Raw genomic sequence first — 27,940 nt, forward strand, 5'->3', positions numbered from 1 at the left:
TTGTTTGTCCATTATTTTTATTTATTTATATATATATAAAAACAAACTAAAACGACGAGATAATTCGACCAATCAGAGGACAGGTCTCATAGCTCCGCCTCCAACCTTCTTCCTCAGAACCTCCACCAGACGCTCCAACCTGAGGACACACACACACAGGTTTTAGTGGTTAGTATTAGCTAGCATTAGCATAGAAGCTAAAAGCTATCCAGAGTGTCACTCCCACAGAGCACAGCTGTATGGGTCAACACCCTGACCATCACTGACCTCTACAGGAGTACTGAGGGCTTTTATTTTGAAATGCATTCTTGCCAATACTTTATTGTGTTTGATTTTGAAGGCCCACTCAGGTGCTGTTCATCCAATCTGTGGCTCTTAGCGAGATCAATCAATCAATCAATCAATCAATCTTTATTTGTATAGTGCCAAATCATAACCAATGGTATCTCAAGGCACTTTACAGTAGAGCAGTCTTAAGGACAGAGGACAGAGATCAAAGTGATCAATAACTGATTCTGTTCTCATTCTATTGATCTGAGAATCAAAAAGGTTTTATTTGTCAAGTACAGTTTAAAACAGCACAAGGAATTTGACTTGGTAGTTGGTGCAAAGAACATAAAAAACAAACCAGAAACACTAACAATGATAAATATCAAAGATAAGGGATAAATAAAGGGTATATATATATATATATATATATATAATCTCAGTGCTGTACTGACTATGTGAACCAGATCATTTTGTTGTACGTGTGTTGCACTAAATGTAAAGTACTCCAATGGTTTAAGTCCTATTTATTGAGGTTATTTATAGTTATTTTATAAACATTGTAAACTTTGAATGTGACAGATGATCAAAGTCCTGTGGGGTTCCTCAGGGCTCTGTTCTTGGACCCTTTCTGTTTAGCCTTTATATGCTATACAGGTCAGATAGTGGAGCCCAGAGTTCACACATCTATGGACACAGGTCAGATAGTGGAGCCCAGAGTTCACACATCTATGGACACAGGACAGATAGTGGAGCCCAGAGTTCACAGCAAACATTTTAGTTGTTATGCAGCAGCAGAGCTGAAGTCAATATCACAGTCTCTACTAACAATGACCAAAAAGAGATTTATCATCATTTTATTGTGGATTTAGTTTTTTATTTACTGTTGATTTGAATGTTCTTATTGATTTTAAACTGTTAAATGTTTTCTGTTGCACTTTTTATTCATTGAATTGCTTTGTGTATTAAATGTTCTATACAAATATTTTCCTCCTCCATAAAGTCGAACCAAGCAAATATTAATAATTAATATTCACCGATCCTGTTGTTAATACAGTAATGCTGGCTTTGTTTACATCATATCCTTTTGATTTGAAATGAGAGGTTTCCATGGTTTTTAAATGTATTGTATGTCCTGTATGGTAAATCTCTGTGAATGTTCTACATTATGTTGTGTTGCTCTTATGGCCCAATAGAAAAACCCTGTTATGATCATAGTGTTATGGTCTTTACTGTAAATACACCTTGAACGCATCGTCAGAATGTTCTGCTACAAATGAATTAAATTCAACTTTATTTGTATAGCGCAATTTACAACAAAGTCATCTCAATGCGCTTATCAAAATACAAAATTCATAATAAGAAAGGAAAAAATCAAAGAAGATCCACATGAACAAGCATTTAGTGACAGTGGGAAGAAACAACTCCCTTTTAACAGGAAGAAATCTCCGTTAGAACCAGGTTCAGAGGTGGCAGCCATCTGCGTCGACTGGTTGGTGTTAGTGGACAGAAGGACCAACAGAACAGGATAGAGAGATAGAACATCAGAGTGTCTCAGACGAGTTGAGTCATGAACCACAGATTAGGAACTGACATCATCAGCTTCACGACACCTGAAACAGAGCAGAGAGAGAAGGACGAGGAGAAGACACTGACTGCAGAAAAATATGATACAGTATTATTAAGTCAGTCTGTCTTGGGCCTCACTCCCAGTGGCCGAGTCACTTATTATAAAGGTGATCAATTTCTTTCTGTTTATTGGTAAACTAACAGCGACTTCAAAGTCTGTAAATGCGACCGGTCACAGACGAGTCCATGTCCGCTCTAGTGATTAAGTTACGTTATGATTCAGTCCTGTTTATGCAGACTGTAAATCATAACCAGCTACATCAGAATTTGAATCTCTTCCTGTTTATTGAACCAGTAAATTTGACCGTTTACAGATGAGCCCATGTCCGCTCTCGCAATCAGATTATGTTATGAAGTAGAACATATTTTAACTAAAGTCCTGCAGCTGTTACTGATGAATATTTACTTAGTTTGTTTAAAACATTTAAAAAGATCAAATAAATAAGTAATTAACAAAATGTTGGTTCAGAATCTACAGTAAGGATAGGTTCTACTGTTATATATGCTATAGATATCACACGCACACATACACACACACACACACACACACACACACACACACACTGACAGATAAATTAGTGTGAGCTCCTCTGTGAGCGACGTGAGAGCAGACGACGACTTAATCTGTTTTCATCACAGATCTCATCTTCATCCTCTATCTTTTCATCTCTTCATCTTCATCTTCATCTTCATCTGATGAAGGAGCGGCTCCACAAAGACACGTTTCAGCCCAAATCTGACAGATTAATTCCTCTGATGGACTCTCAGAGCAGCTCTGAATACCAATCATTAGAAATCCTACACGCTTAGAGGCCTGTGAACGCCTCACACAGCCTCAGTACTGACACAACTACTGACACTTACAGACACAACTACAGCCCCAGTACTGACACACTACTCACATACACTGACACTACTGACAATTACAGACACAACTATCACAACTACTGACAGACTACAGACAACTGCAGACACAACTACTGATACACTACTGACCTACAGACACAGACTACTGACACAATTACTAATAACTACTGACAACAACTGACACGCACTACTGACAAACACCACTGACACAATTACTGACACACCTACAGACAACTACTGACCTACAGACACACATACTGACAACTACTGATACACTTACAGACAACTACAGAGACAACAACAAACAACTACTGACAAATGACTGACACACCTACAGACACAACGACTGACAATTACAGACATAACTACTGCCCCAGTACTGACACAACTACTGAGACTTACTGACACAACTAGAGCCTCAATGCTCAAACACACTACTGACAACTACTCACAAAATACAATTACAGACACAACTACTGACACACACTACAGACACCTACTGACACAACTACAGACACAAGTACAGCCCCAGTACTGACACAACTACTGAGACCTACTGACACAACTAGAGCCTCAATACTGACACAACTACAGTACATACACAACAACAGCCCCAGTACTGACACAACTACGGACACCCTACTCAAACACAATACTGACACAACTACTCACAAAAATACAGACAATTACAGACACAACTACTGACACACTACAGACACAACTACAGACAACTACTGACACAAGTACAGCCCCAGTACTGACACAACTACTGAGACTTACTGACACAACTAGAGCCTCAATGCTCAAACACACTACTGACAACTACTCACAAAATACAATTACAGACACAACTACTGACACACACTACAGACACCTACTGACACAACTACAGACACAAGTACAGCCCCAGTACTGACACAACTACTGAGACCTACTGACACAACTAGAGCCTCAATACTGACACAACTACAGTACATACACAGCAACAGCCCCAGTACTGACACAACTACGGACACCCTACTCAAACACAATACTGACACAACTACTCACAAAAATACAGACAATTACAGACACAACTACTGACACACTACAGACACAACTACAGACAACTACTGACACAAGTACAGCCCCAGTACTGACACAACTACAGCCCCAGTACTGACACACTACTCACACACACTGACAACTACAGCGCCAGTACTGACACACTACTCACACACACTACTGACACAACTACAAAAAACGATAGACACAACTACAGCCCCACTACTGACACACACTACAGACAACTACTGTACTACAGACACACCTACTGACAAAACTACAGACAACTACTGACCTACAGACACACCTACTGACCACTACTGGCACAACTACAGTCAACAACAGACACACACTACTGACACACACACACACACTACTGACACAACTATAGACACATAGTACTGACACAACTACTGACAGCCTGACTAACTAGTACTGAACCAGTGTCTATGACCTCTGACCTTTGCACTCTCTCGTTGGCTTGTTGCTCCTCCTCTTGGCTGCGTCGAAGCTCCGCCTCCACTCTCTGCTTGTCCAATGAGAGCTGATTCAGCTGCAGTAGAAGGGCCGGGGCTTCATGCTGGTTGGGTGGAGTCTGAGAACTGGAGGGAAAACAAACAGCAACTCATCACTAGTTTAACCTTAACTAGTTTAACGTTTGACTAGTTTAACCTTTACTAGTTTAACGTTTGACTAGTTTAACCTTTACTAGTTTAACTCTTAACCAGATTAATAAGTTAACAGGTGAACTCAGCTGACATCTGATTGGTTTGCAGTGACTGAAGCTCCGCCTCCACCCGTCGCAGCTCGTCCGATGCGACGTCTCTCTCTCTCTGCAGAGCAAGGAGCTGCTCCTGATTGGACAAGGACAGTCACATGTTCACACCTTCATACAGAGTGCACAGTGTGAGTGTGTGTATGTACCTGTGTGTGTGAGTGTTACTGTGTGTGTACAGTATGTCTGTGTGTGTGTGTGTGTGTGTGTGTGTGTGTGTGTGTGTGTGTGTGTGTGTGTGTGTGTGTGACCTTCCAGGCTGAAGGTGTCTGGACTTCAAAGCTGAGTCAATATGTGTTTTCTCCAGGAGAGCTTGAGCTCCTAACGAGGTGTGACCTCATCGTCTCATTAACGACATCATTAGACTATTCAGATCAGGACCTGCTGACCTTTATTGACCTTTAATGACCCCGCTGTGTGTGTCACTGACCTCAGTCGGCCTCTGATCCACCTGCTGCAGGAGCTGCTGGTACTGACACACACACACACACACACACACACACACACACACACACACACACACACACACACACACACACACACACACACACACACACACACACACACACACACACACACACACACACACACACACACACACACACACACACACACACACACACACACACACACACACACAGAGAGAGAGAGAGCGAGAGAGAGGAGTATGAGAGCAGAGTGAGGAGCTGACAGTGTGTGTGGGTAGTGGTGAAGGTGGGATTCAAACCCTGAACCTCTCTGTGAGCGTGTGTGAGCTTTAATAAAGTGTAATATCCTGTAATTACCTGATATTAGCTCAGTGAGAAGCAGCTGCTGCTCTCACACTCTCATATTCCCCTCAGTAATCCCTCAGAGATGAGCCCACAGTATGTGTGTGTGAGTGTGTGTGTGTGTGTGTGTGTGGGTCCTCCAGTCTGAGAGCTCTTCTTCTTCTTCTCCTGCTGGATTACACGGTGTTTGAAACACATTCATGCAGCAGATTAAAGTGTTACACTGGAGGAGATCTGAGCTCTAGCATGGAGGGTAAAGGGTTAAAGCACCACTGATACGCCTGTTAGGAACACTGACACACACATACCTTACATCATATTATTATTATCAATAAAGGTAATAATAAAATTATTATGATGGTGTCCATCCCCTCAGACAGACAGACAGACTAATACAAACCAGCTGTTTGTATTGAAGGTGATCCGACCAATCACAGGCTGTCTAAGAGTCACATGCTCATCATGTGGAAACAGTGTAGTTTCAATGGTTCACTGAGAAATACTGCTCTAGGACTCATTAGTGATCATCATGTGATCTACTCATGTTCAGGTGAGCAGACAGCACAGGTGAATTCATCAATCCCTGCTCCCCTGACAACCGTTACCATAGTTACAGGCCATCTGAACTCCCGTCACCACGGCAACAGCCTCCTGTCCCTCACAGAAGGAGGCGGGGCCTGTGTTTTTCATTTGGTCCTCCCACAGAGAATGTGTGTGTGTGTGTGTGTGTGTGTGTGAGCGTTGATATGAATCATGGTGAGGTGTGGGTAATAAATCCTGGGCTCTGCAGGTTGGTAATAAACTTATAATCAAAGTGTGGGTACGCTCAGGGACTCTGAACAAAGTTTTAATCAGAAACACACGGAGAGGGACTGTGTGTGTGTGTGTGTGTGTGTGTGTGTGTGTGTGATTGTGTGTGTGTGAGTTACTGCTCAGCTCTTCCTTCCTGTACAGCTTCATGTCTCATTACTGCTTCATATCAGTCAATACAACGGTCACTGGGAGGCGGAGTCACTGGGAGGCAGAACATCAGGTGACCTCAGCCCTCTCTCCACCTCCTGGACCACCTTATGTCCCAGAACCTCAGGTGTGAGCCAACAGTCTTAGAGCCTGAAGCTGAACTCCTACAGGGTCCTCCCTCCATGGGTTTCCATGGTAATGCCTTATTATAACTTCCATCCCAAAACATTTTGCAAAACTCTGTTCTATATGTTCTAAACGTTCTTTATGTTCTATCCCACCCAGCTGCACAGAACTGGTCAACAAAACCAGCACCTCCACACACACACACACACACACACGCTGGCTCCGCCCCCAGCGGCTCTGGCTCCACCCTCAGCGGCTCTGGCTGAGCTGTAAATAACACTGGATAATTATTTCTAACAAATGCTCAAAGGAAGTGAGCAGCTTTTATCCAATCAGAGGCAGCGATCAGCTGACCACGGTCTAGCTCCACCCACACGCCTGATCACCTGAGATCAGTGGAACCTGCCTGATGACCAGGACCACTCATGTGGTCTCACTCACTCTAAACCAGAGGAAGACAACCCACCAATCACAGAGAGTGGGAGGAGCTGGTACTGGTCCCTGTGGACCAGAAACACTAGAAGCTCCTCCTGGCCTTCATGTTTGCTAGTAACCATGGCGACGCCAGACTCAGGACCAATGAAGGACCAGCATAGTTGCTATGGAAACACAGCACTGTTAAAGTGATGGTACTAGAAGAGGGGATAGTTACCGTGCCAACAGATTTGTCTCTCTCCTCCATGACGGCCTTCATCTCCTGAACGATGATGTCATCACGTCGTTGCCGTGCCGACCGCAAACATTGAAGGATGATTGATCCAACCTGATGGACCTCCACCGCAGACTCAGAGCTGCAAACTCTCTGGAGGAGCTGGTCCACGTCCTGGTCCTGGTCCACAGAGATCACACAGACCATCAGCTCCAAACATCACCTGAACAATGTGTCCTGCTGACTTACCTGATCAGGTGAGTCAGGGTGAACGCTCTCCATCCTGGAGACAAAAACACACACTGACACAAACCAAACGTAACGTGCCAACGTGCACAGGCACGTGCACTCTGAGACAACATTCATGTTTTAATGTGCTCACATCTCAGCATTACAGATATACACTGAAGAAAAAAATGAATGCAACATTTTTCATGAGCTGAACTCAAAGATCTAAAGCATTTTTCTATGTGCCACAATAAAAGGCCACCCTGAAATGTGCAGTTACTCAATGGGTGACATGTCCGGTGAGTGTGCTGGCCATTCAACAACTGGGATGTTTTCAGCTTCCAGGAATTGTGTTTCAATCCTTGCAACATGGGGCCATGCATTATCATGCTGCAACATGTGATGGTGACGATCGCTGATGAATGGCACAACAATGGGCCTCAGGATCTCGTCACGGTATCTCTGTGCATTCAAAATGCCATCAATAAAAAGCACCTGTGTTCATTGTCCATTGTCCATACGCCTGCCCATACCATAACCCCACCGCCACCATGGGCCACTCCATCCACAACGTTGACATCAGCAAACCGCTCACCCACACAACGCCACACATGCTGTCTGCCATCTGCCCTGAACAGTGAAAACCAGGATTCATCCATTAAGGGAACACCCCTCCAACGTGTCAGACGCCATCGAATGTGAGCATTTGCCCACTCGGCTACGACGACGAACTGCAGTCAGATGGAGACCCCGATGAGAACGATGAGCATGCAGATGAGCTTCCCTGAGACAGTTTCTGACAGTTTGTGCATAAATTCTTTGGTTATGCAAAGTGATTATTGCAGCAGCTGTCCGGACGGCTGGTCTCAGACCATCATGGAGGTGAACATGCTGGATGTGGAGGTCCTGGGCTGGTGAGGTTGTGAGGCCGGTTGGATGTACTGCTAAATTCTCTGAAACGCCTTTGGAGACGGTTTATGGTAGAGAGATGAACATTCAATTCACAGGCAACAGCTGTGGTGGACATTCCTGCAGTCAGCATGCTAATTACACGTTCCCTCAGAACAAATGACACATAAGGCATTGTGCTGTGTGATTAAAACTGAACATTTTTAGAGTGGCCTTTTATTGTGGCCACCCTGAGGCACACCTGTGCAATAATCATGCTGTCTAATCAGCATCTTGATATGCCACACCTGTGAGGTGAGATGGATTATCTCTGCAAAAGAGAAATGCTCACTAACACATTTAGACACATTTGTGAACAATACTTGAGAGAAATAGGTCTTTTTAGTTTATATAGAAAATGTTTTAGATCTTTGACTTCAGCTCATGAAAAATGGGACTAACCCTAACCTTAAGACCAGAGCAAAGGAAAGTTCATTTCCTGATGTTAGCAGCCGTTTCTGACATGTTCCACTGGGATGGAGCAGCTTCAATAACTGTAATAAGACAGGCCATGTGTGTATGTGTGTGTGTGGTTTCCATGGTAACCGCTGATGATGATACTCTGATCTTAAAGCAACCTTAGTTCCCTCTCTCACACACACACACGTACTGGACCAATCGCTGCAGTTGATCCACACGCAGCAGAGCCTCATCTCTCTCCTCATTGGCTAACAGCAGCCGTGACATCATAGCCTGGTCTCTGCTCTTCTGATTGGACATGAGTTCCATCATCAGAGCTGAGGACCAATCACAGAGAGAGTTTATCAATTAGATAGTAGATGATGAAGGTGATGATGATGAAGATATACCTGTTGGCTCCTCCCAATTCTTCTTCTTCTTCTGTTCTTCCTGTAGAACTTCATCCTCCTCCATCCTCAGGATCTGATGATGAAGCTGAAACATATACAGTATGTATAGATATATATATATATATATAGATCACATTTACACACTGCATGTGTGTGTGTACCTTGTTGTTGGTGTGTCTTAGAACATCAAGCTCCTTCAGGAGAAACGAGATGTTTTTGTGTCGATCCAAAGTGGGAAAATGTTTCAGAACCTTTGGACTGAACAACAACACAATCAGACTACTAGAGTGTGTGTGTGTGTGTGTGTGTGTGTGCACTCTAACCCCCTCAGTAAAGGTCAGGCTCTGCTCCGTCTAATAAAGAGAGTAAATATGTGGGCGGAGACACTTTCAGTTCTAATTGACTGTTTCTAATCCTCTATTTCTGTCCCTCTGTCATCCAATCAGTTGCCAGCGCTGACTGTCATCCAATCCGCTGCCAGCGCTGACTTATGAGAAACAGCAGTGAGACGTGTTTAATGAGAAGTAATAAGACTTTAATAATAACAATAATCTGATGTGACAGGGAGCATCTGGCCCAGCAGGGGGCCACCTCACCTGGCCTCAGAGTCCACGTGTCCCACAGCCTGGCTCTCCTTCAGCTCCTTGTTCTCCTTCATGTCCTCAAACAGAACAGACGGACTGTCTTCTGGGGACACAGGGGCTGACAGGACCACACGAGTGTGTGTGTGAGAGGTTACACGTGTGTGTGTGTGTGTGTGTGTGTGTTAAGTGTACCTTGAGGCCAGTCACTGATGTCTGATCTGTAAAATTAATAATAATTAATGATGGTCAGTTATTGGCACTCCCCCCCGCACGCACGCACGCACGCACGCACGCACGCACGCACGCACGCACGCACGCACGCACGCACGCACGCACGCACGCACGCACGCACACACACACACACACACACACACACACACACACACACACACACACACACACACACACACACACACACACACACACACACACACACACACACACACACACACACACACACACACACACACACACACCTGTCTGGGCTGAGCTGCTCTCTGATTGGTGGAGGCAGACGTAGTCGTAGCTCCTCATTCACTCCAGGATTATCTGAATCACACAACAGTTGATGAAAGTGTATCTGTGTGTGTGTGTAGCTCCTCCATAAGCAGGACAAACATCTCTTTAAAGGTAATTAATAACTCACCTTAATTAATCCACCACTTAGATCATACAGCATTCATTAACATGTTGTTAGACACTAATTAATATAACACACACACACACACACACACACACACGCTGCATTTCAACCTCTACCAGCTTCTACAGATTTACTTACTCATCATCATCAGAGGTTAGGGGATTGTGTGTGTGTGTGTGTGTGTGTGTGTGTGTGTGTGTGTGTTGTGGAAAAATGTGGAAAAGTCGAACCCTGTGAAACACTATTTCCTACATGTTGTGAAGTAAAGCTAAAGTTTAATTAATTATCTATATTTTAATTGAGTTGATGGTGTTTACATTGAACAGTGGTGAATAGTTAAATCCAGAGGTGACAAGTAATGAAGTACAAATACTTTGTTACTGTACTTAAGTAGTATTTTCTGGTATCTGTATTTCACTTGAATTTTTAATTTATTTTTTGGTGACGTTTCACTTTTACTCCTTACTGTTTCAAACAAATATCTGTACTTTCTTCTTCTTACATTTTAAAAATGGGCTCATTACTTTTAAGACCTTAGAAGATGACGTAAAAAAGATTCAAACCAACAACAGCTGGAGGACGAGCTTGAAACATTTTGTGTACTGATTTATAATCTATAATAATTGATACATTTTTCAGATGTTTAAAGGTAACATATTTAACTTGTTTCCACGAACCAGTTTCTACAAGTTAAAAAAAAAAAAAAAAAAAGATGGAATTAGCTGATTTTTTTTTGGTTCATGTACCTTTTTTACTTTTACTTAAATAAGACAACCACTTCACTACTTTTACAAGAGTATTTTTTATTCAAGTATCTATACTTTTACTTGATTACTCAAGACTAGTACTTTGGCTACCTCTGGTTACTGTTCCACTCCTACGGCTGCTACTCGTAGTTTACATTAAAATTCTACGTTACTGCGTAGTGTGAGTAGTGTGTGTGTGTGTACTTTGATCAGAAACAGTGTTTCCTACTTTAAATCCTCTCTCTGTGTGTATGTGTGTGTTTTACTGTCCGTGTGGACTCAGTGTCTAATTATCTGGCTCTATTTCAGATGTGCTGATGTGACTAAATCCTTCTAAATGTCCGTTCATGTTCTGCTCTCTCTTTGAAGTCATCTCTGAGGTTCTAGAAGGGGGGGGGGTGTAATATCATTAATGTTTTAAGCTGTGTTTAATACAGTCCAGCTGACTACATGAATATTAATGACAGTAACTGTGATTAAAGAGGCTTCAGCTCAAAGCCTCACAATCCACCTCACACACACACAGCAGCACATGAATATAGATACGCACATTACTGACACACACACACGCACATGCACACACAGACATAGCGTACATGATGGTGTTAGTGAGATCAATAACTGATCAGATAATTAATGTTAATCTGTCAGTTCATCACTAAACAAACAGCTCCACCTGCTGGACAGAGCTCAGCATTACATTACTACAGCTTTATATTATTACATCAAAGGGGACATATCATGCTAAATCCATTTTTTTAGCCCTTAAATGCATTTTGTTGTATATTTATAGTGCTTAGAAGTACAGAAAAAATCAAATTAGTCTCTTCAGGTGCTCCGTAGATATCTTTATATTCTGTTTTGCTCATATTTTTCAATCTGTTTCGATTTTTCTATTCTCTATTACGTTTTTTGAACAATAACGTCACAGTATTTGCAGCTGAACTGCCAAATTAGTTCATCAACTCCAGGTCCAACACTTCGAGCAATCCGCCATTTTTATTTCTCGCTTTTATTTTGTAGTCCAAGCTCAAGGATGCAGAAGTTAGGAGAGGATAAGTCAAAATGTTGGGTTGTTGGATGTAGTAACCCACACGCTTCATTACAACGTCTCCCAGCATCAGAACCTTTTCAAAGTGTCTGGTTGAGTTTTATTTTTTATAGAAATGTACCACATCTGTGGGTAAGGTCATTTTTGTGTGCGCGAAGCACTTCAAGGATGACTTTGGTTAGTTTATCAGTTTGTTAGCGTGGTAGTTACTTTGACTTGTGGTTTAACTGAACTCGACTAGTTACAGCAGTGAGTGATTAGTGAGTTAGTTAGTTAGTGATATAAAATGGTAGTTAAAGTAGTGATGATAGTTAGTCTAGTATTGGTATTAGTTACAGTGTTAGTTAGTGTAGTATTGTTATTAGTTACAGTGGTAGTTAGTGTAGTAATTGTATTAGTTACAGTTGTAGTTAGTATAGTATCAGTATTAGTTACAGTGGTAAGTTAGTGTAGTATTTGTATTAGCTACAGTTGTAGTTCGTATAGTACCAGTATTAGTTACAGTTGTAGTTAGTATAGTATCAGTATTAGTTACAGTGGTAAGTGTAGTATTGGTATTAGTTACAGTGGTAGTTAGTGTAGTAATTGTATTAGTTACAGTTGTAGTTAGTATAGTATCAGTATTAGTTACAGTGTTAGTTAGTATAGTGTCAGTATTAGTTACAGTGGTAAGTAAGTGTAGTATTGGTATTAGTTACAGTGGTAGTTAGTGTAGTAATTGTATTAGTTACAGTTGTAGTTAGTATAGTATCAGTATTAGTTACAGTGTTAGTTAGTATAGTGTCAGTATTAGTTACAGTGGTAAGTAAGTGTAGTATTGGTATTAGTTACAGTGGTAGTTAGTGTAGTAATTGTGTTAGTTACAGTTGTAGTTAGTATAATATCAGTATTAGTTACAGTGTTAGTTAGTATACTATCAGTATTAGTTACAGTGGTAAGTTAGTGTAGTATTTGTTACAGTGGTAGTTAGTGTAGTATTGGTATTAGTTACAGTGTTAGTTAGTATAGTATCAGTATTAGTTACAGTGGTAAGTTAGTGTAGTATTTGTATTAGTTATAGTTGCAGTTAGTATAGTATCAGTATTAGTTACAGTGGTAAGTTAGTGTAGTATTTGTATTAGTTACAGTTGTAGTTAGTATAGTATCAGTATTAGTTACAGTGTTAGTTAGTGTATTATCAGTATTAGTTACAGTGGTAAGTTAGTGTAGTATTTGTATTAGTTACAGTTGTAGTTAGTGTAGTATTAGTTACAGTGGTAGTTAGAGTAGTATTGGTATTAGTTACAGTGTTAGTTAGTATAGTATCAGTATTAGTTACAGTGGTAAGTTAGTGTAGTATTTGTATTAGTTACAGTTGTAGTTAGTTTAGTATCAGTTTTAGTTACAGTGGTAAGTAAGTGTAGTATTTATATTAGTTACAGTGTTAGTTAGTGTAGTATTGGTATTAGTTATAGTGGTAGTTAGTGTAGTATTGGTATTGGTTACAGTAGTAGTTAGTGTGGTATTAGTTAATGTAGTACTGGTATTAGTTACAGTTGTAGTTAGTGTAGTATTAGTTACAGTGGTAGTTAGAGTAGTATTGGTATTAGTTACAGTGTTAGTGTAACTTTGGTATTAGTTACAGTGGTAGTTAGTCTAGTATTTGTATTAGTTACAGTGGTCGTTAATATAGTATCAGTATTAGTTACAGTGGTAGTTAGTATAGAATCAGTATTAGTTACAGTGGTAGTTAGTGTAGTATTGGTATTAGTTATAGTGGTAGTTAGTGTAGTATTGGTTACAGTAGTAGTTAGTGTGGTATTAGTTACAGTGTTAGTTAATGTAGTATTAGTTACAGTGGTAGTTAGCGTAGTATTGGTATTAGTTACAGTGTTAGTTAGTGTAACTTTGGTATTAGTTACAGTGGTAGTTAGTCTAGTATTTGTATTAGTTACAGTGGTAGTTAGTATAGTATCAGTATTAGTTACAGTGGTAGTTAGTCTAGTATTGGTATTAGTTACAGTGGTAGTTAGCGTAGTATTGGTATTAGTTACAGTGGTAGTTGGTATAATATCAGTATTAGTTACAGTGGTAGTTAGTGTAGTATTGGTATTAGTTACAGTAGTAGTTAGTGTGGTATTAGTTACAGTGTTAATGTAGTATTGGTATTAGTTACAGTTGTAGTTAGTGTAGTATTAGTTACAGTGGTAGTTAGCGTAGTATTGGTATTAGTTAGTGTAACTTTGGTATTAGTTACAGTGGTAGTTAGTCTAGTATTTGTATTAGTTACAGTGGTCGTTAATATAGTATCAGTATTAGTTACAGTGGTAGTTAGTATAGAATCAGTATTAGTTACAGTGGTAGTTAGTCTAGTATTGATATTAGTTACAGTGGTAGTTAGTCTAGTATTTGTATTAGTTACAGTGGTAGTTGGTATAGTATCAGTATTAGTTACAGTGGTAGTTAGTGTAGTATTGGTATTGGTTACAGTAGTAGTTAGTGTGGTATTAGTTACACTGTTAGTTACTGTAGTATTGGTATTGGTTACAGTTGTAGTTAGTGTAGTATTGGTTACAGTGGTAGCGTAGTATTGGTATTAGTTACAGTGTTAGTGTAACTTTGGTATTGGTTACAGTGGTAGTTAGTCTAGTATTGGTATTAGTTATAGTTGTAGTTTGTGTAACTTTGGTATTAGTTACAGTAGTTAGTCTAGTTTTGGTATTAGTTATAGTTTGTGTAACTTTGGTATTAGTTACAGTAGTTAGTCTAGTTTTGGTATTAGCTATTGTGGTAGTTAGTGTAGTTACTCACCACGGTACATGTTAACCAGAGAGTCTCGGAACTCTTTGTTGGGAGTGGGTGAACTTCTTTCACTGTGAACACACACACACACACACGTTAAGCAGTAGAACTAGTTACCTCTCACTACCCTCTAATCACATGACCACATGATTACATGCTGAGGTCACAAGCTGGCATTAATCACTGCTCAGCTGTAGTTATGAGTTAATGCTAGTAAACAACCAGTAAACAACAGTGCTTATGTAGCTTTAGACCACGCCCCTACAGGACAGACACTGAATAACTAAAGCATCAGATTACACCAGGTACAGGTTGCCATAACTAACCACAAACCAGAGAACACACCAGGTGACTCTAAGCAGTGCTCTATAACGAGGCTAGGCTAACCAGGTGAGGCTAACCAGGTGAGCGCTTCCTCCTGCTGCTCTCTGATGCGTCTCTTCAGTCTCTCCACAGTGATAAACATCTCTGTTGATCGGCTGCTGCTGGACGCCATGTCTACTCTCTCTAGTTACCATGACAACCCCCCAGCAGCACATGCTGTAACCTGATGTGTGATTGGCTCACAGCAGCAAGTTAAATATTAATAAGGTGAAAGAAGAGGCGGGACACATGAAGAGAGTCACATGGTTTAATGTTCAGGTGTCATGGCAACAGTTTGTCCAGCAGGGCGGAGTCAACGCGGTGTTTCATCACCACACGCTGTGTTCCACACCCGTCAACATGGAACACAGGGAGGTCCCAGCGGTACCGGTCAAACCAGCACCGGTTCTCAGGCAGCAGCACATCCACTGTCCGCAGCATGAACTGAAACAGAAGGGGGAGGCGTTAACATGGGAAGAGGGCGTGGCCACGGGACAGGAGATGTTACACAGGACAGGGTGCTTTAACATAGGCAGGGGGTGAGGCCACAAACAGGGGGTGTTAACATAGAACAGGGTGCATTAACATAAGACGGGGCATTCACACAGACAGGGGCGTTAACATAGGCAGAGGGCATTAACATAGACATGGGGTGAGGCCATGGACAGGGGCGTTAACATAGACAGCGGTGTTAACATAGGACAGGGGGTGTTAACATAGGACAGAGGGCGTTAATGCGGGACAGGGGGCGTGAGCACAGAGACGGTGGCGTGGCTACGGACAGGGGGCATTAACACGGAAAGGAGTGGGGCCCCAGCGTGAAGACAGAAACAGGGGGCGTGGCCACGGCGAAGTGGGACTCACTCTGTGTTTGAAAGGTTCTAGAGCTTCTTTGGCCTCATCACACAGAGGACAGGGATCCTATGGAGAGAAGAAATCTGATTACAGCTGACCAGCAGGCAGCGTGGTAATAGAGCAGGACACTAAGTGGGCGTGGCTAAGTGGTGAGGGAGTGGTTACCTTAGTGAACAGGGTGAGAGTTGGTAGAGCTCTGGAGGAGAACCGTCTGAACTGAGCTGAACGTAAACAAACAAACATCTTCACCTTTGACCTGAAACACACACACACACACAAAACCCATTGAGTAAATACTGTCTACTATATACTATAGTATGATTAGGATGGTGAGCGTTCCCACTGAAGTATACTTCCAAGTTTCCCAAGATGCATTTGGAACCTACAGCGTTAAAAACCTGAAGCACAATGTGGCTAAATATCTCTGTTGATTCTCTACCTTTACTTTGAAAGTTCTGAAAACATTTGAAATGAGAAAGTGACCAAGTAGAATATCAACATGTGCTCATTTGATCTATAAAACTCACGTAGACACATTCACACATTTCAAACATTTTCAGAGACAGTCCATTGTGCTACTGACTAAACTTCAAAATATGAGCCCTATTTACGAAAGAGTTAGATGCTTTTATCTTGAAAAGGGGACGTTTAATTTTTAGCTTGAAGCTGGTTCCAGGATCATTTTACATTCAGCTCCCAATGCATCATGGGACAGTTGAGTATGACTCGTGTGCCCACAGTTCATACTTAAAACATGTCCCCATATAGCATACACCCGGGTATTTCTCGCATACTCGGTTCATCAAATTTTTATCGCGATTACGACTTTGGCCTCCATGATTAAATGACCCTGATGGTTGGTAATTTTTACATTTAAAATGTGTGTCTGCTACAGATCTAATCACACACTTTCTTAATCTCAGTAGTCATCCAACCACCAGGGGGCGATCACATGCTGAAGGCTACATTCCACCATCTCAAAAAAAAGCGAGCGAGACTTCAGGTCACTCAGAATTGTGTGAGTTGCGTTGCTTGACGTTGCGTCATTTACATTGATATTTAATGTAATTAGTCGGAGTTAATTAAAAATACAGACATGATGATTAATTGTGATTAATAATCATGATTACAATACTAATCCAAATAATCGTAATTATCATTTTGGCCGTAGTCGTGCAGCCCTAAATCCTGGTATTTCTCACATACTCATTTAGACATCACACTTAGTGTGAGTAGTACGTTAGTATGACATCATCAACACGGACACAGTGTTTACCTTCAGAAAGAAGTCAAAGGTCAGATATATTTACCTGTTTATATGGAGATGCTCGTACTTCAGGGAGGAGTCAATACAGCAGCTTTGATGGACAGCCAATCAGAGACCAGAGATCAGACAACTGATCAACAATGACATCGTCAGCATTGATGACATCATCAGCATTGATGACATAATTTTCCAACTTAAACTGTAAATAAACTAGAGGTCAACCGATGTGGGATTTTCAAAGGCTGATGCCGACACCCTAAATTTCAGCCGATGGCCGATAGCTAAAGCCGATTTTGAGGCTGATATACTTTTTTTTAAAGCACATTGATAATGAAAGACAATTTAAACACTCATATGATATAAATGTATATATTAGAAATTAAATTAAATACACCAATAGAACTCTTAACATTTATTGAACTTTAAATATACCAGTACACAAACAAGTAAAACAAAAAGTACAGGACGGATAAGTAGCAGTAAAGCACAACAACATTATACAATGTGCAATTAGTCGGTTTAAACTAAATACCTGTTTTAGGTATAACCACTCCTGTAACTGTTCAGTCACAGCCACCACCATTATACCTACGCTTCACACTTCCATAACAGCACTATTTAATACATTTATATTTGGCAGAAAAAAAATGTTTAGGCTGTAGTTACTCTGTGTGTGTGTGTGTGTGTGTGTGTGTGTGTGTGTGTGTGTGTGTGTGTGTGTGTGTGTGTGTGTGTGCGTGTGTGTCATTGTGAACCAGTCCTAAACAGGAAGCATCTGATGTGTTGATAGATCTGTTTCTTTGTTAGATTCATGTTTGTCTCATTGTTTGATGTTACCTTGTGTTTTAGTGGCTCAAACTGCACTGTTACATGTTTTAAAGTCAAAGTCATCTTTAATATCAATTTTTCAACATGTGCTGGACATACAGAAAATTCAAAAAAACGTTTCTCTCTGAGCCACGGTGTAAACTAACAGTAGAGAGATTTTATTTTATATACAGAATATAAAGGGTAAAAATAAAAGGTGCAAATATTGTGCAAGATGTGCATTTAGAAAAAGCAACAACAAATGTGCATGGACTATTAACCGCAAGTAAATTAATATAAGGCACTAACTTAGCAAATGAATTAATAACTTTTTTGTGTTTTAATATATACAGAATAAAACTTGTTGTTGCATGTTTGTATGTTTTTATATGCTTTTATTTACTATTATGTGTTTTATTTGGATTTTATGTCCTTTATCCTCTCAAATCTTTGCACACGATAAAGGACAAATAAAGTTGATTGATTAACAGTGAGAACAACATTTATTTCTGTTATAGTGATAATAACCAACAGAATTGACTAGGGCTGCACAATATTGTGACTTAACAATTAACAATGTGATTTATATTATGATATAAAATAATGCAAGAATATGACTTCAAGTCATATTAATCTTTTACATTTATTTACATTATTATACTGTCTTTATTATACCATCCACCAACTCACATTCCTTGTATTGTTTTAAAACTTTTCTGGCAAAAAAACTTCAGATGTTGTGCTGCCATCTAGTGGAATGTGGGGAGACATTTTTTGTCAAAAATATTAATAATATCCACAATTTTCACATGTATTTTTGAGACTTTTTTTTTAGATCCACAATTTACACGTGTGTATTTATCATACATTTCACGTGTAAATATGCAATTGTGTTTGTGGATCGGCTGGCGTGTGAATGTATTACTGAAATAAACGTAACGCACAGATTCTCTCTCTCTCTCTCTCTCACACACACACACACACACACACACACACACACACACACACACACACACACACACACACACACACACACACACACACACACACACACACACACACAGAGAGAGAAAGAGAGATCCCTGCATCGTCCTGTTAGTTACACTAGTTAGTAACATTAATTACACTTTAACACTGACTTAGTTACACTGAGTGCATCACTCATACACACAACTCACACTTGTGTTCCCTGTGTATTTTTATATATATGTGTGTGTGTGTTTTATGTGTGTAAGTAAAATTTAAAGTAAAGAATAAACTAACCTCTCACCTGATTTTTCTTCTTCTCTAACTTCCGCTCACCGTGTGCCGGGAGGATATGACGTCAGCACCTTGTGACGGTGCGTAAAGGATTAAAGGAGCCTCGTTATTTTTATTACTACAAGATTTACAAGAAGAAAAAAAAAATCTGAAATCGTCAAAAGATGGAAACAAAATAAATAAATACATAAATAGACGCAAATCTTTCGCTGTTCACTCACAGCAGCCAATCAGATTGTTCCTTAAGACGGCACCTAGTCTCAGAGTTTCTTTAATAAAACAGGTTGTTGTGTTAGAGACGTTTATAGTTTCATGTTTTAATAAATCACAATCTTTCAGTCACAGCAACATGTTTATATTTGTTACATTCCAAACAGGAACAATGATCACAGCTGTAGTAGAGTATTGATTATCAATGACAATCATTGATTCTTCATTCATCTGATGTGTAAATAAAAAGCAATGTTATACAAATGTATTTTTCTTTCTCAGGAGAACGTGTGGCACTGTGCACGTGAACTTACTGATTAGTGTGAGTTTGATCAAACACCTCTTCCTGGGCTTGCAGTGGCGGTTTTTTTTTTTTTTTTGCACATATACTGGTATTCGATGCACTGGCACGCCTTGGGATGTGGGATAAAACTCATACTGGGCTTAACCTTAGACACGTTAATCCCAAATACCTGCTTTAGGTACTACCATTCACTCATTCCCCCTGTTCACAGCCACCATTATAGCTAAGCTTCACACTTGTCACCATACTGGCTGGATTACACAACATAATAAGCACAATATATTCTACAACCTCACATCTCACCCTCACTGCAAAACAGTCTATTCTTCCCCACCTTTTCTATTTCCTGCCTTGAGTCTCTTCTCCCTGCTCCCTTTCCCCTCCCCCTCCACTTAGGTGTAACACTGCTCTCCCTTTTTATATCCTCCCTATAATAAAAGATTTCTTACCCTTCCTTAGGGGGGCTGGTGATGGTCACAATTAAGCAATAAAATAAATCAATGTATTTTATTGTAATAACAAAATATGCATTGCTGTCTCATAATGATTGCACTTCCTGTGGTGTTGACCTTTGACAGCATGTGCAGACAAGTAAAAAAAAAAAAAAAAGATCAAACCTCTAATCTATGATGTTATTGATTAGTGTGTTTGATCAAACACCTCTAATCTATGATGTTATTGATTAGTGTGAGTTTGATCAAACACCTCTAATCTATGATGTTATTGATTAGTGTGAGTTTGATCAAACACCTCTAATCTATGATGTTATTGATTAGTGTGAGTTTGATCAAACACCTCTAATCTATGATGTTATTGATTAGTGTGAGTTTGATCAAACACCTCTAATCTATGATGTTATTTATTAGTGTGAGTTTGCAATTAACAAGTTTAGTCATTGTTTAGGGCCTGGACTATGAAGCTGGATAAACTAATCCTGGTATCTCTCCATTGGCTTCACTACTACTGCACTACGAAGCAGGATATAAACACGTTTAAAAATATTAAGTATTAAAATCCATTATTCAGACCAAAAACAACACTGTTGCTGCAGAAAAATCAGGAAGAAAAGATTGACGAGTGTTAATGAAGTTGAATTAGTGAGATTAATCAATATTAATTGATGGAGAATAAACAGTGTGACTTTATTACATCACACACGTGTTTCTATTCACGTATCCTCCTCATTCTGATTTTGTGTTCATACAGCTCAGCCGACATCATAAAATGTATTTATATTATGTAAAGCAGGGGTTCTCTCACCCTAAGGACCCACATCAGGCCGCGGTCATTACATCATCCCCCATTTTTATTTTTAGAATTCAACCAACCAAATCTAGTTTTTCAAAAATAGCTGTTGAAAACACACATATATAATATTTTACAACATAAATCTACGTATTTTCCTGTGCATCATGCATTTCAAAAGAACATTTTCTTTCAAAATAAAAGACAACTCCAACAAGGGAGACATTAAGTATTTATTTATTTTTGACCGCGACGCACACACACACACACACACACACACACACACACACACACACACACACACACACACACACACACACACACACACACACACACACACACACACACACACACACACACACACACACACACACACACACAGGTCAGGGTTCCTTTGTCAGAAGCTGATTAGTCAAACTCTCCACCTCAGTGGCCTGAGCCAGGAGATGGGCGAGAGAGGAGCTCTGACGGAGAGAGAGAGAGAGGTCAGATTAGTGTGAACTAGTAACTAGTACCAGTACTATCCTGCACAGACTCACCAACATATCCATCTTCTCTCTGATGGAGGACTCTTTGTGGGCGGAGCTTATCTTCTCCTCTAACATCTCCATGAAGCTCAACATCAGCTTTAAAGATTCCACCACAGACCTGGAACCAGTTACAGACCAGTTACATACAGACCAGTACACTAACCACAGGCTCCACCCACTCTGCTCCCTGGGGGTGTGTTTACTAAAGGTGTAAGAATAAAATCAATTCTGCCATATATCGCAATTTTTCACTGTGTGATTATCGTATTGATCCAAAAAATGCCCAAATTGATTTTATAAATCATGTTTTTGAACTAAAAACCACTTTAAAGCGAGGGTTGGCAATTTTCTCCAGATATACTTTTTAAGTTTTTGGTTGAAATTGTCTTTATGTCCTGACAGAAATTAAGATCTTATGTGCTCTGAAAAAGGAACAAAGAAAACCCATCATCTGTAGCAGCTGTAAACCTGTAATAACTTTGACTATGTAATTATTGATATTGTGATATATATCGTATTGTTTAGTATCAGAATGTATCGTATCAACAGATTCATGATAATGTACAGCCCTAGTGGCGTTGCCATGGCAATGGTGCTACCTGTGCAGGTGAGCTGGGAGCTGGAGGCTGTGTGTGATCAGAGGGCTGATCAGCCTCTGTCTGAGGGAGGGCCTCTCTCTGAGCAGCTGCTGCAGGTGTTCACTGCACATCTGGAACAGCTCACACCTGGTACCTGAGCACACCAGGAGGCGGAGCTTAGACTCTCTAACTCAGGATGTCATTGATTAACCAGGTTAGAAACGTTAACTCACCCAGATAGAAGCTGTTGGTCACATCTGTGCTCTGCTGCTCTAGCCTGAGTAGCTCCAGCTGCAGCTGCACCTGAATGCACACAACAGTGAACAGTCAACACGCGGTACCTGAATGCACCACCAACCTTCAACACGCTGCAACTGAACGCACCACGACAGTCAACACACTGCACCTGAATGCACCACCAACAGTCAACACGCTGCACCTGAATGCACCACCAACAGTCAACACACTGCACCTGAATGCACCACCAACAGTCAACATGCTGCACCTGAACGCACCACGACAGTCAACACACTGCACCTGAATGCACCACCAACAGTCAACACGCTGCACCTGAACGCACCACGACAGTCAACACACTGCACCTGAATGCACCACCAACAGTCAACACGCTGCACTTGAATGCACCACCAACAGTCAACACGCTGCACCTGAACGCACCACGACAGTCAACACACTGCACCTGAATGCACCACCAACAGTCAACACGCTGCACTTGAACGCACCACGACAGTCAACACACTGCACCTGAATGCACCACCAACAGTCAACATGCTGCACTTGAATGCACCACCAACAGTCAACACGCTGCACCTGAACGCACCACGACAGTTAACACACTGCACCTGAATGCACCACCAACAGTCAACACGCTGCACCTGAATGCACCACCAACAGTCAACACACTGCACCTGAATGCACCACCAACAGTCAACATGCTGCACCTGAACGCACCACGACAGTCAACACACTGCACCTGAATGCACCACCAACAGTCAACACGCTGCACTTGAACACACCACGACAGTCAACACACTGCACCTGAATGCACCACCAACAGTCAACATGCTGCACTTGAATGCACCACCAACAGTCAACACGCTGAATCTGAACGCACTACGACAGTCAACACACTGCACCTGAATGCACCACCAACAGTCAACACGTTGCAACTGAACGCACCACGACAGTCAACACACTGCACCTGAATGCACCATGACAGTCAACACACTGCACCTGAACGCACCAAGACAGTCAACACACTGCACCTGAACGCACCACGACAGTCAACACGTGGCACCTGAACGCACCAAGACAGTCAACACACTGCACCTGAACGCACCACGACAGTCAACACGTGGCACCTGAACGCACCTCCTTCAGCTGTCTCTGCGCTGTGATTCGCTGCTCAGCTTTCAGCAACCCACTGGTGAACGCTGGGGTCAAGGAGGCGGAGCCTATCTCCTCCTGATGACAGACAGCCAATCAGAGCTCTGCAGTACACATTCATTCAGGAAACTGAACATTTATTTTAAAGTGTGTAGTTTAGGTTTGTATTTTTGTGTAGTTGATAGGGTGTGTATTTTTATAGTGCAGTGTGTGTTAGAGTGTGTAGGGCAGTGTGTGGTTCTGTGCAGACCTGACTCACGATTCCTGCAGAAACACATTTAGACAACAAACTGCGAGCTGAAGTCTCACACATCTGAAACAAACACACACACCGTGTCACAGACTATAGTCCGAGTGTGTGTACTCATAATAAATGAACGGACACACTCACCGTTATTATTACCGATGATCAGGAACTTTTCGATGTGAACCCGCGCCAAACAGTTAAATTTTTCTTCTTCTTCTTTGGTGCTGGAGGACAGCGCTTCCTCAGGACACACTTAGGACTACAGCAAGGCTTTAGTCGCTAACGGTGATGTTTGAGCTAGTTTTATCAGATAAAAAGCGCTTTATTTTATTTTAATTTATTTTTTATTCTGTTTTTTTAAATGAACGGAAACAAGCCATTAAGGCATTAAAAACACACGCAGTGTCCCACTCAGCCAGCAGGGAGCGAAAACCACCTTCAATCAGCCTGTAGAAGAAGAACAGAGCAGAGCGCTGATTGGACGGCTTTAGTCTGTGACGTCATGTTTGGGTGTTATGGTGGATGGTCTTCTTCTACGGTTGGATTCTACATTTAAGCACATCAATTGTCTTTATTCACCCCTGAAAACTTTAAATCACAGAAGAAACACTGCGCGGTACCGGTAAGAAAATGTGTGTGTGTGTGTGTGTGTGTGTGTGTGTGTGTGTGTGTGTGTGTGTGTGTGTGTGTGTGTGTTGTGTGTGTGTGTGTGTGTGTGTGTGTGTGTGTGTGTGTGTGAGTGGTGTAGTGAGTGAGTGAGTGAGTGAGTGAGTGAGTGAGTGAGTGAGTGAGTGAGTGAGTGAGTGAGTGAGTGAGTGAGTGAGTGTGTGACTTCCATCTGCTCTTCCATAGAGGAAGCTTTGGAGGCCAGAGGAGAACCATAGGAGAACCATAGGAGAACCATAGGAGAACCATAGGAGAACATCAGGTCCAGATGGGGAACAGTGCTCTGAAGTCTCACCTGGAAACGTCTCAGAAGACTGGAGTGTTTCAACTGATGGAGCGTGGCCTACTGGAGGTCATTATATCACATCTGTTCATTAAATCACACACTGAGCTTGCGTTACTGGTGCTGTTTATCAGCCTCATAATTGATCATTGAAGTCAGAGTCATGTAATAATGATCCAGGTGATTGATTAGGATTGATTAGTGACTTATCAGCTGAATCAATATTACAGATGAAAAGAAAAAACACTAAACACTGAAGAAAAATACCCATAGTTAAATAAAAAAATATTTTAATTAAATAAAAGTGCACACATGCTAGCAAAATATACACATATATAAAAATATAACAAATTCAGCAACAACTTTCTGACGCTGTCATCAGTGTTAATGAGAAATATCAGCACAACCAGTATAATAACTAGTATGAACCAGTATATTAACTTGTATGAACCAGTAATATAACTAGTATGAACCAGTATAATAACTAGTATGAACCAGTAATATAACTAGTATGAACCAGTATAATAAGAACTAGTATGAACCAGTATAATAAGAACTAGTATGAACCAGTATAATAAGAACTAGTATGAACCAGTATAATAAGAACTAGTATGGACCAATATAATAACTAGTATGGACCAATATAATAACTAGTATGAACCAGTATAATAACTAGTATGAACCAATATAATAACCAGTATGAACCAATATAATAACCAGTATGAACCAATATAATAACTAGTATGAACCAGTATAATAACTAGTATGAACCAGTATAATAACTAGTATGAACCAGTATAATAACTAGTATGAACCAGTATGATAACTAGTATGAACCAGTAATATAACTAGTATGAAGCAGTATAATAACTAGTATGAACCAGTAATATAACTAGTATGAACCAGTATAATAACTAGTATGAACCAGTATAATCACCTGTTCTTTGTCCCATTTATCAATTTTCATGAAAACTTCATCCAAATCCGTTCATAACTTTTCAAGTTATCCTGCTAACTGGCAGACGGCATCGCACTGCATTAGCTTACCATTAGCATTAGCATATCATAGAATTCTGACATCATCAGTTAGAACATTCTAATTGAACAATTGTTTAACAGAAGTTCCACAGTGTGGATGGGAAAAACAATGGGATATATATCAGCTGCTAACCTTTGTTAGCGCCCAGGTGCTAATCAGTTGCTAATCCTTGTTCGTGCTCAGCTGCAAATCAACTGCTAACCCTTGTTAGCGCTCAGCTGCTAACCCTAGTTAGCGATCAGCTGCTAATCAGCTGCTAACCCTTGTTAACGCTCTGCTCTCTCAGGGCAAATGTGGAGCCACATGTTGAACATCAGTGTGAGTGTGACTCTGTGTGATCACTGATCAGTCTGGTGATCATGTGGTTTGTTACACCTGCTGTTTGTAGTTTCCTGAGGAGCTTCAGAGACTTTCCAACAACCTGCGGACCATCGACCTCTCTGGGAACAAGATCGAGGTTCTTCCTGCTAACGTTGGGAACTTCCTGCAGCTGAAGAGCCTGACGCTGAACTCCAACCGTTTGAGTGAGTGACCAGGACTGGACCTGGACCAGCCCAGGACCAGGACAGGCTTTGACCCTGTTCTCCTTTTACAGCTGGACTTCCAGCTGAAATCGGGAAGCTGAAAAAGTTGGAGACTCTGAGTCTTGGAGGAAACCGGATCCAGGTTCTGCCACCATCGGTGAACCAGCTCCGAGCGCTGAGGACCCTGGTCCTGGCTGGGAACCAAATTTCCCAGTTCCCCTGTGGACTGGGAGCACTGAGACAGCTAAATGTTTTGGATCTTTCCAGGAACCAACTGCAGAATGTTCCTCCTGAGGTGTCGGAGCTTCAGGCCATTGAGATCAACCTGAACCAAAACCAGGTGAGCCAGGACCAGGTTACCCTGATCCTTGAGGCCTGTTCTAAGCTGATCTGGTTCTTCTCACACAGATCTCAGCTCTGTCCGCAGAGGTGGCCCTCTGTCCTCGGCTGAAGGTTCTACGTCTGGAGGAGAACTGTTTAGACCTGGGTTCTATTCCTCAGTCCATTCTGAGTCAGTCTCAGGTGTCTTTGCTGTCCCTGGAGGGGAACCTGTTCGAGGTCAAGAAGCTCCGGGAGCTGGAGGGGTATGAGCAGGTGAGGACCAGAAGATTCTTAGATGTTCTCTGATGTTCTCTTATTTTCCTCTGATGTTCCTTTGATGTTCTCTTCAGTACATGGAGCGTTTTACAGCAACCAAAAAGAAGTTCATCTGAACGCTGAGTTGTGGATTTCAGAGGAGAACATCTCCCTGATGACGAACAGGAAGTAGAACACGAAGAGCAGGAAGTAGAAGATGATGACAGTAATGATTGTGCACACAGACCTGCAGAGACGTGACCTGTGCTCTAATCAGTGATTGGTCCTCAGATTAAAGTGGTTTCATCCAATCACCAGGTACACACAGTACCAGAACCTGCTGCAGTTTGAACCTACATAGATTTACTGACATGTTATCACATTGTATCACAGCAGTAATTACACCTCCTCAGTGATATTTATAACATTAATAATAAATGATGGAGCTGTATGTATATATTTATATATTCACTATGTATGTTACATCAAAGAAAATCATTTCTGGTTTCAGTCTAATTTTATTAACTTATTAATTAGTTAATAACTGGTTCTTACTGGTTGGCCCTGACACAGAGCTTACTACTGATTGGCTCATAGAACATGTAGGGCTTGTAGAGTCGCTGCTTCAGCCTTCATTTAAAGTCCAATCAGTGAAAGGACACACACACACACACACACATATTGTGTGGGCATGGCCTATTTCTCAGTGATGTGTAAACATTATTAACTCAGCATGGATTAATAAAGACATACAAAGCAACCACTGCTGCTCTGTGGGTTTGTACTTATGGATGGATGAATGGAGGATGGATTCTCTAACATGTTGTCCTCACACACAGTGTAATAAACATAAACACTAACAATCGACGTGTGTGTGTGTGTGTGTGTGTGTGTGTGTGTGT

At 41.1% G+C, this 27,940-nt stretch overlaps 3 protein-coding genes across 9 annotated transcripts; 1 reads left to right on the forward strand and 2 right to left on the reverse strand.

The window, feature by feature from the left end:
• On the reverse strand, window positions 1-19,511 carry mipol1 (mirror-image polydactyly 1). 7 transcript variants are annotated; one of them, XM_028438311.1, is made up of 14 exons: window positions 15,279-15,419; window positions 14,887-14,948; window positions 10,133-10,205; window positions 9,849-9,874; window positions 9,669-9,774; window positions 9,234-9,330; window positions 9,073-9,157; window positions 8,874-9,000; window positions 7,337-7,370; window positions 7,091-7,267; window positions 5,013-5,054; window positions 4,567-4,661; window positions 4,269-4,409; window positions 1-139 (listed from the first exon to the last, which is right to left on the reverse strand). In XM_028438311.1, the coding sequence occupies exons 1-14, from the start codon at window positions 15,371-15,373 to the stop codon at window positions 73-75; spliced, it is 1,227 nt and encodes a 408-aa protein (XP_028294112.1). In that variant the 5' UTR covers window positions 15,374-15,419; the 3' UTR covers window positions 1-72. The 7 variants fall into 7 exon arrangements, with proteins under 7 accessions (XP_028294112.1, XP_028294115.1, XP_028294116.1 ...); XM_028438314.1 differs by lacking the exons at window positions 1-139; window positions 15,279-15,419 and adding an exon at window positions 19,440-19,511 and having other exon boundaries at window positions 1,720-4,409; XM_028438315.1 differs by lacking the exons at window positions 1-139; window positions 15,279-15,419 and adding an exon at window positions 19,433-19,477 and having other exon boundaries at window positions 1,720-4,409.
• A 1,991-nt stretch (window positions 19,512-21,502) lies between these two features.
• On the reverse strand, window positions 21,503-24,168 carry haus2 (HAUS augmin like complex subunit 2). Its single transcript, XM_028438688.1, has 7 exons — window positions 24,095-24,168; window positions 23,954-24,016; window positions 23,689-23,781; window positions 22,530-22,599; window positions 22,318-22,450; window positions 21,728-21,836; window positions 21,503-21,652 (listed from the first exon to the last, which is right to left on the reverse strand). The coding sequence occupies exons 2-7, from the start codon at window positions 24,014-24,016 to the stop codon at window positions 21,572-21,574; spliced, it is 549 nt and encodes a 182-aa protein (XP_028294489.1). The 5' UTR covers window positions 24,095-24,168; the 3' UTR covers window positions 21,503-21,571.
• Window positions 24,169-24,399: 231 nt separating this feature from the next.
• Window positions 24,400-27,798, forward strand: lrrc57 (leucine rich repeat containing 57). The gene is made up of 6 exons (XM_028438275.1): window positions 24,400-24,572; window positions 24,803-24,968; window positions 26,327-26,462; window positions 26,534-26,802; window positions 26,871-27,056; window positions 27,134-27,798. The coding sequence occupies exons 2-6, from the start codon at window positions 24,885-24,887 to the stop codon at window positions 27,173-27,175; spliced, it is 717 nt and encodes a 238-aa protein (XP_028294076.1). The 5' UTR covers window positions 24,400-24,572; window positions 24,803-24,884; the 3' UTR covers window positions 27,176-27,798.
• The last annotated feature ends 142 nt before the right edge of the window (window positions 27,799-27,940 follow it).

Source organism: Gouania willdenowi, chromosome 22 (genome assembly GCF_900634775.1).
Source record: "Gouania willdenowi chromosome 22, fGouWil2.1, whole genome shotgun sequence".
In the NCBI taxonomy this organism is placed as follows: domain Eukaryota; kingdom Metazoa; phylum Chordata; class Actinopteri; order Blenniiformes; family Gobiesocidae; genus Gouania; species Gouania willdenowi.

Coding starts and splice junctions, on each gene's coding strand:
- mipol1 (XM_028438308.1), bottom strand. CDS start 15,373: ATGGCGTCCAGCAGCAGCCGATCAACAGAGATGTTTATCACTGTGGAG. Junction 7,371..8,873: donor CAACTGCAGCGATTGGTCCA/GTACGTGTGTGT, acceptor TTTTGTCTCCAG/GATGGAGAGCGTTCACCCTG. Junction 7,268..7,336: donor ACCCTGACTCACCTGATCAG/GTAAGTCAGCAG, acceptor TCTGTGGACCAG/GACCAGGACGTGGACCAGCT.
- haus2 (XM_028438688.1), bottom strand. CDS start 24,016: ATGTGTGAGACTTCAGCTCGCAGTTTGTTGTCTAAATGTGTTTCTGCA. Junction 22,600..23,688: donor CGCAGAGACAGCTGAAGGAG/GTGCGTTCAGGT, acceptor GTGTGCATTCAG/GTGCAGCTGCAGCTGGAGCT. Junction 21,837..22,317: donor CTCCCAGCTCACCTGCACAG/GTAGCACCATTG, acceptor AACTGGTTCCAG/GTCTGTGGTGGAATCTTTAA.
- lrrc57 (XM_028438275.1), top strand. CDS start 24,885: ATGGGGAACAGTGCTCTGAAGTCTCACCTGGAAACGTCTCAGAAGACT. Junction 26,803..26,870: donor TCAACCTGAACCAAAACCAG/GTGAGCCAGGAC, acceptor CTTCTCACACAG/ATCTCAGCTCTGTCCGCAGA. Junction 27,057..27,133: donor AGCTGGAGGGGTATGAGCAG/GTGAGGACCAGA, acceptor TGTTCTCTTCAG/TACATGGAGCGTTTTACAGC.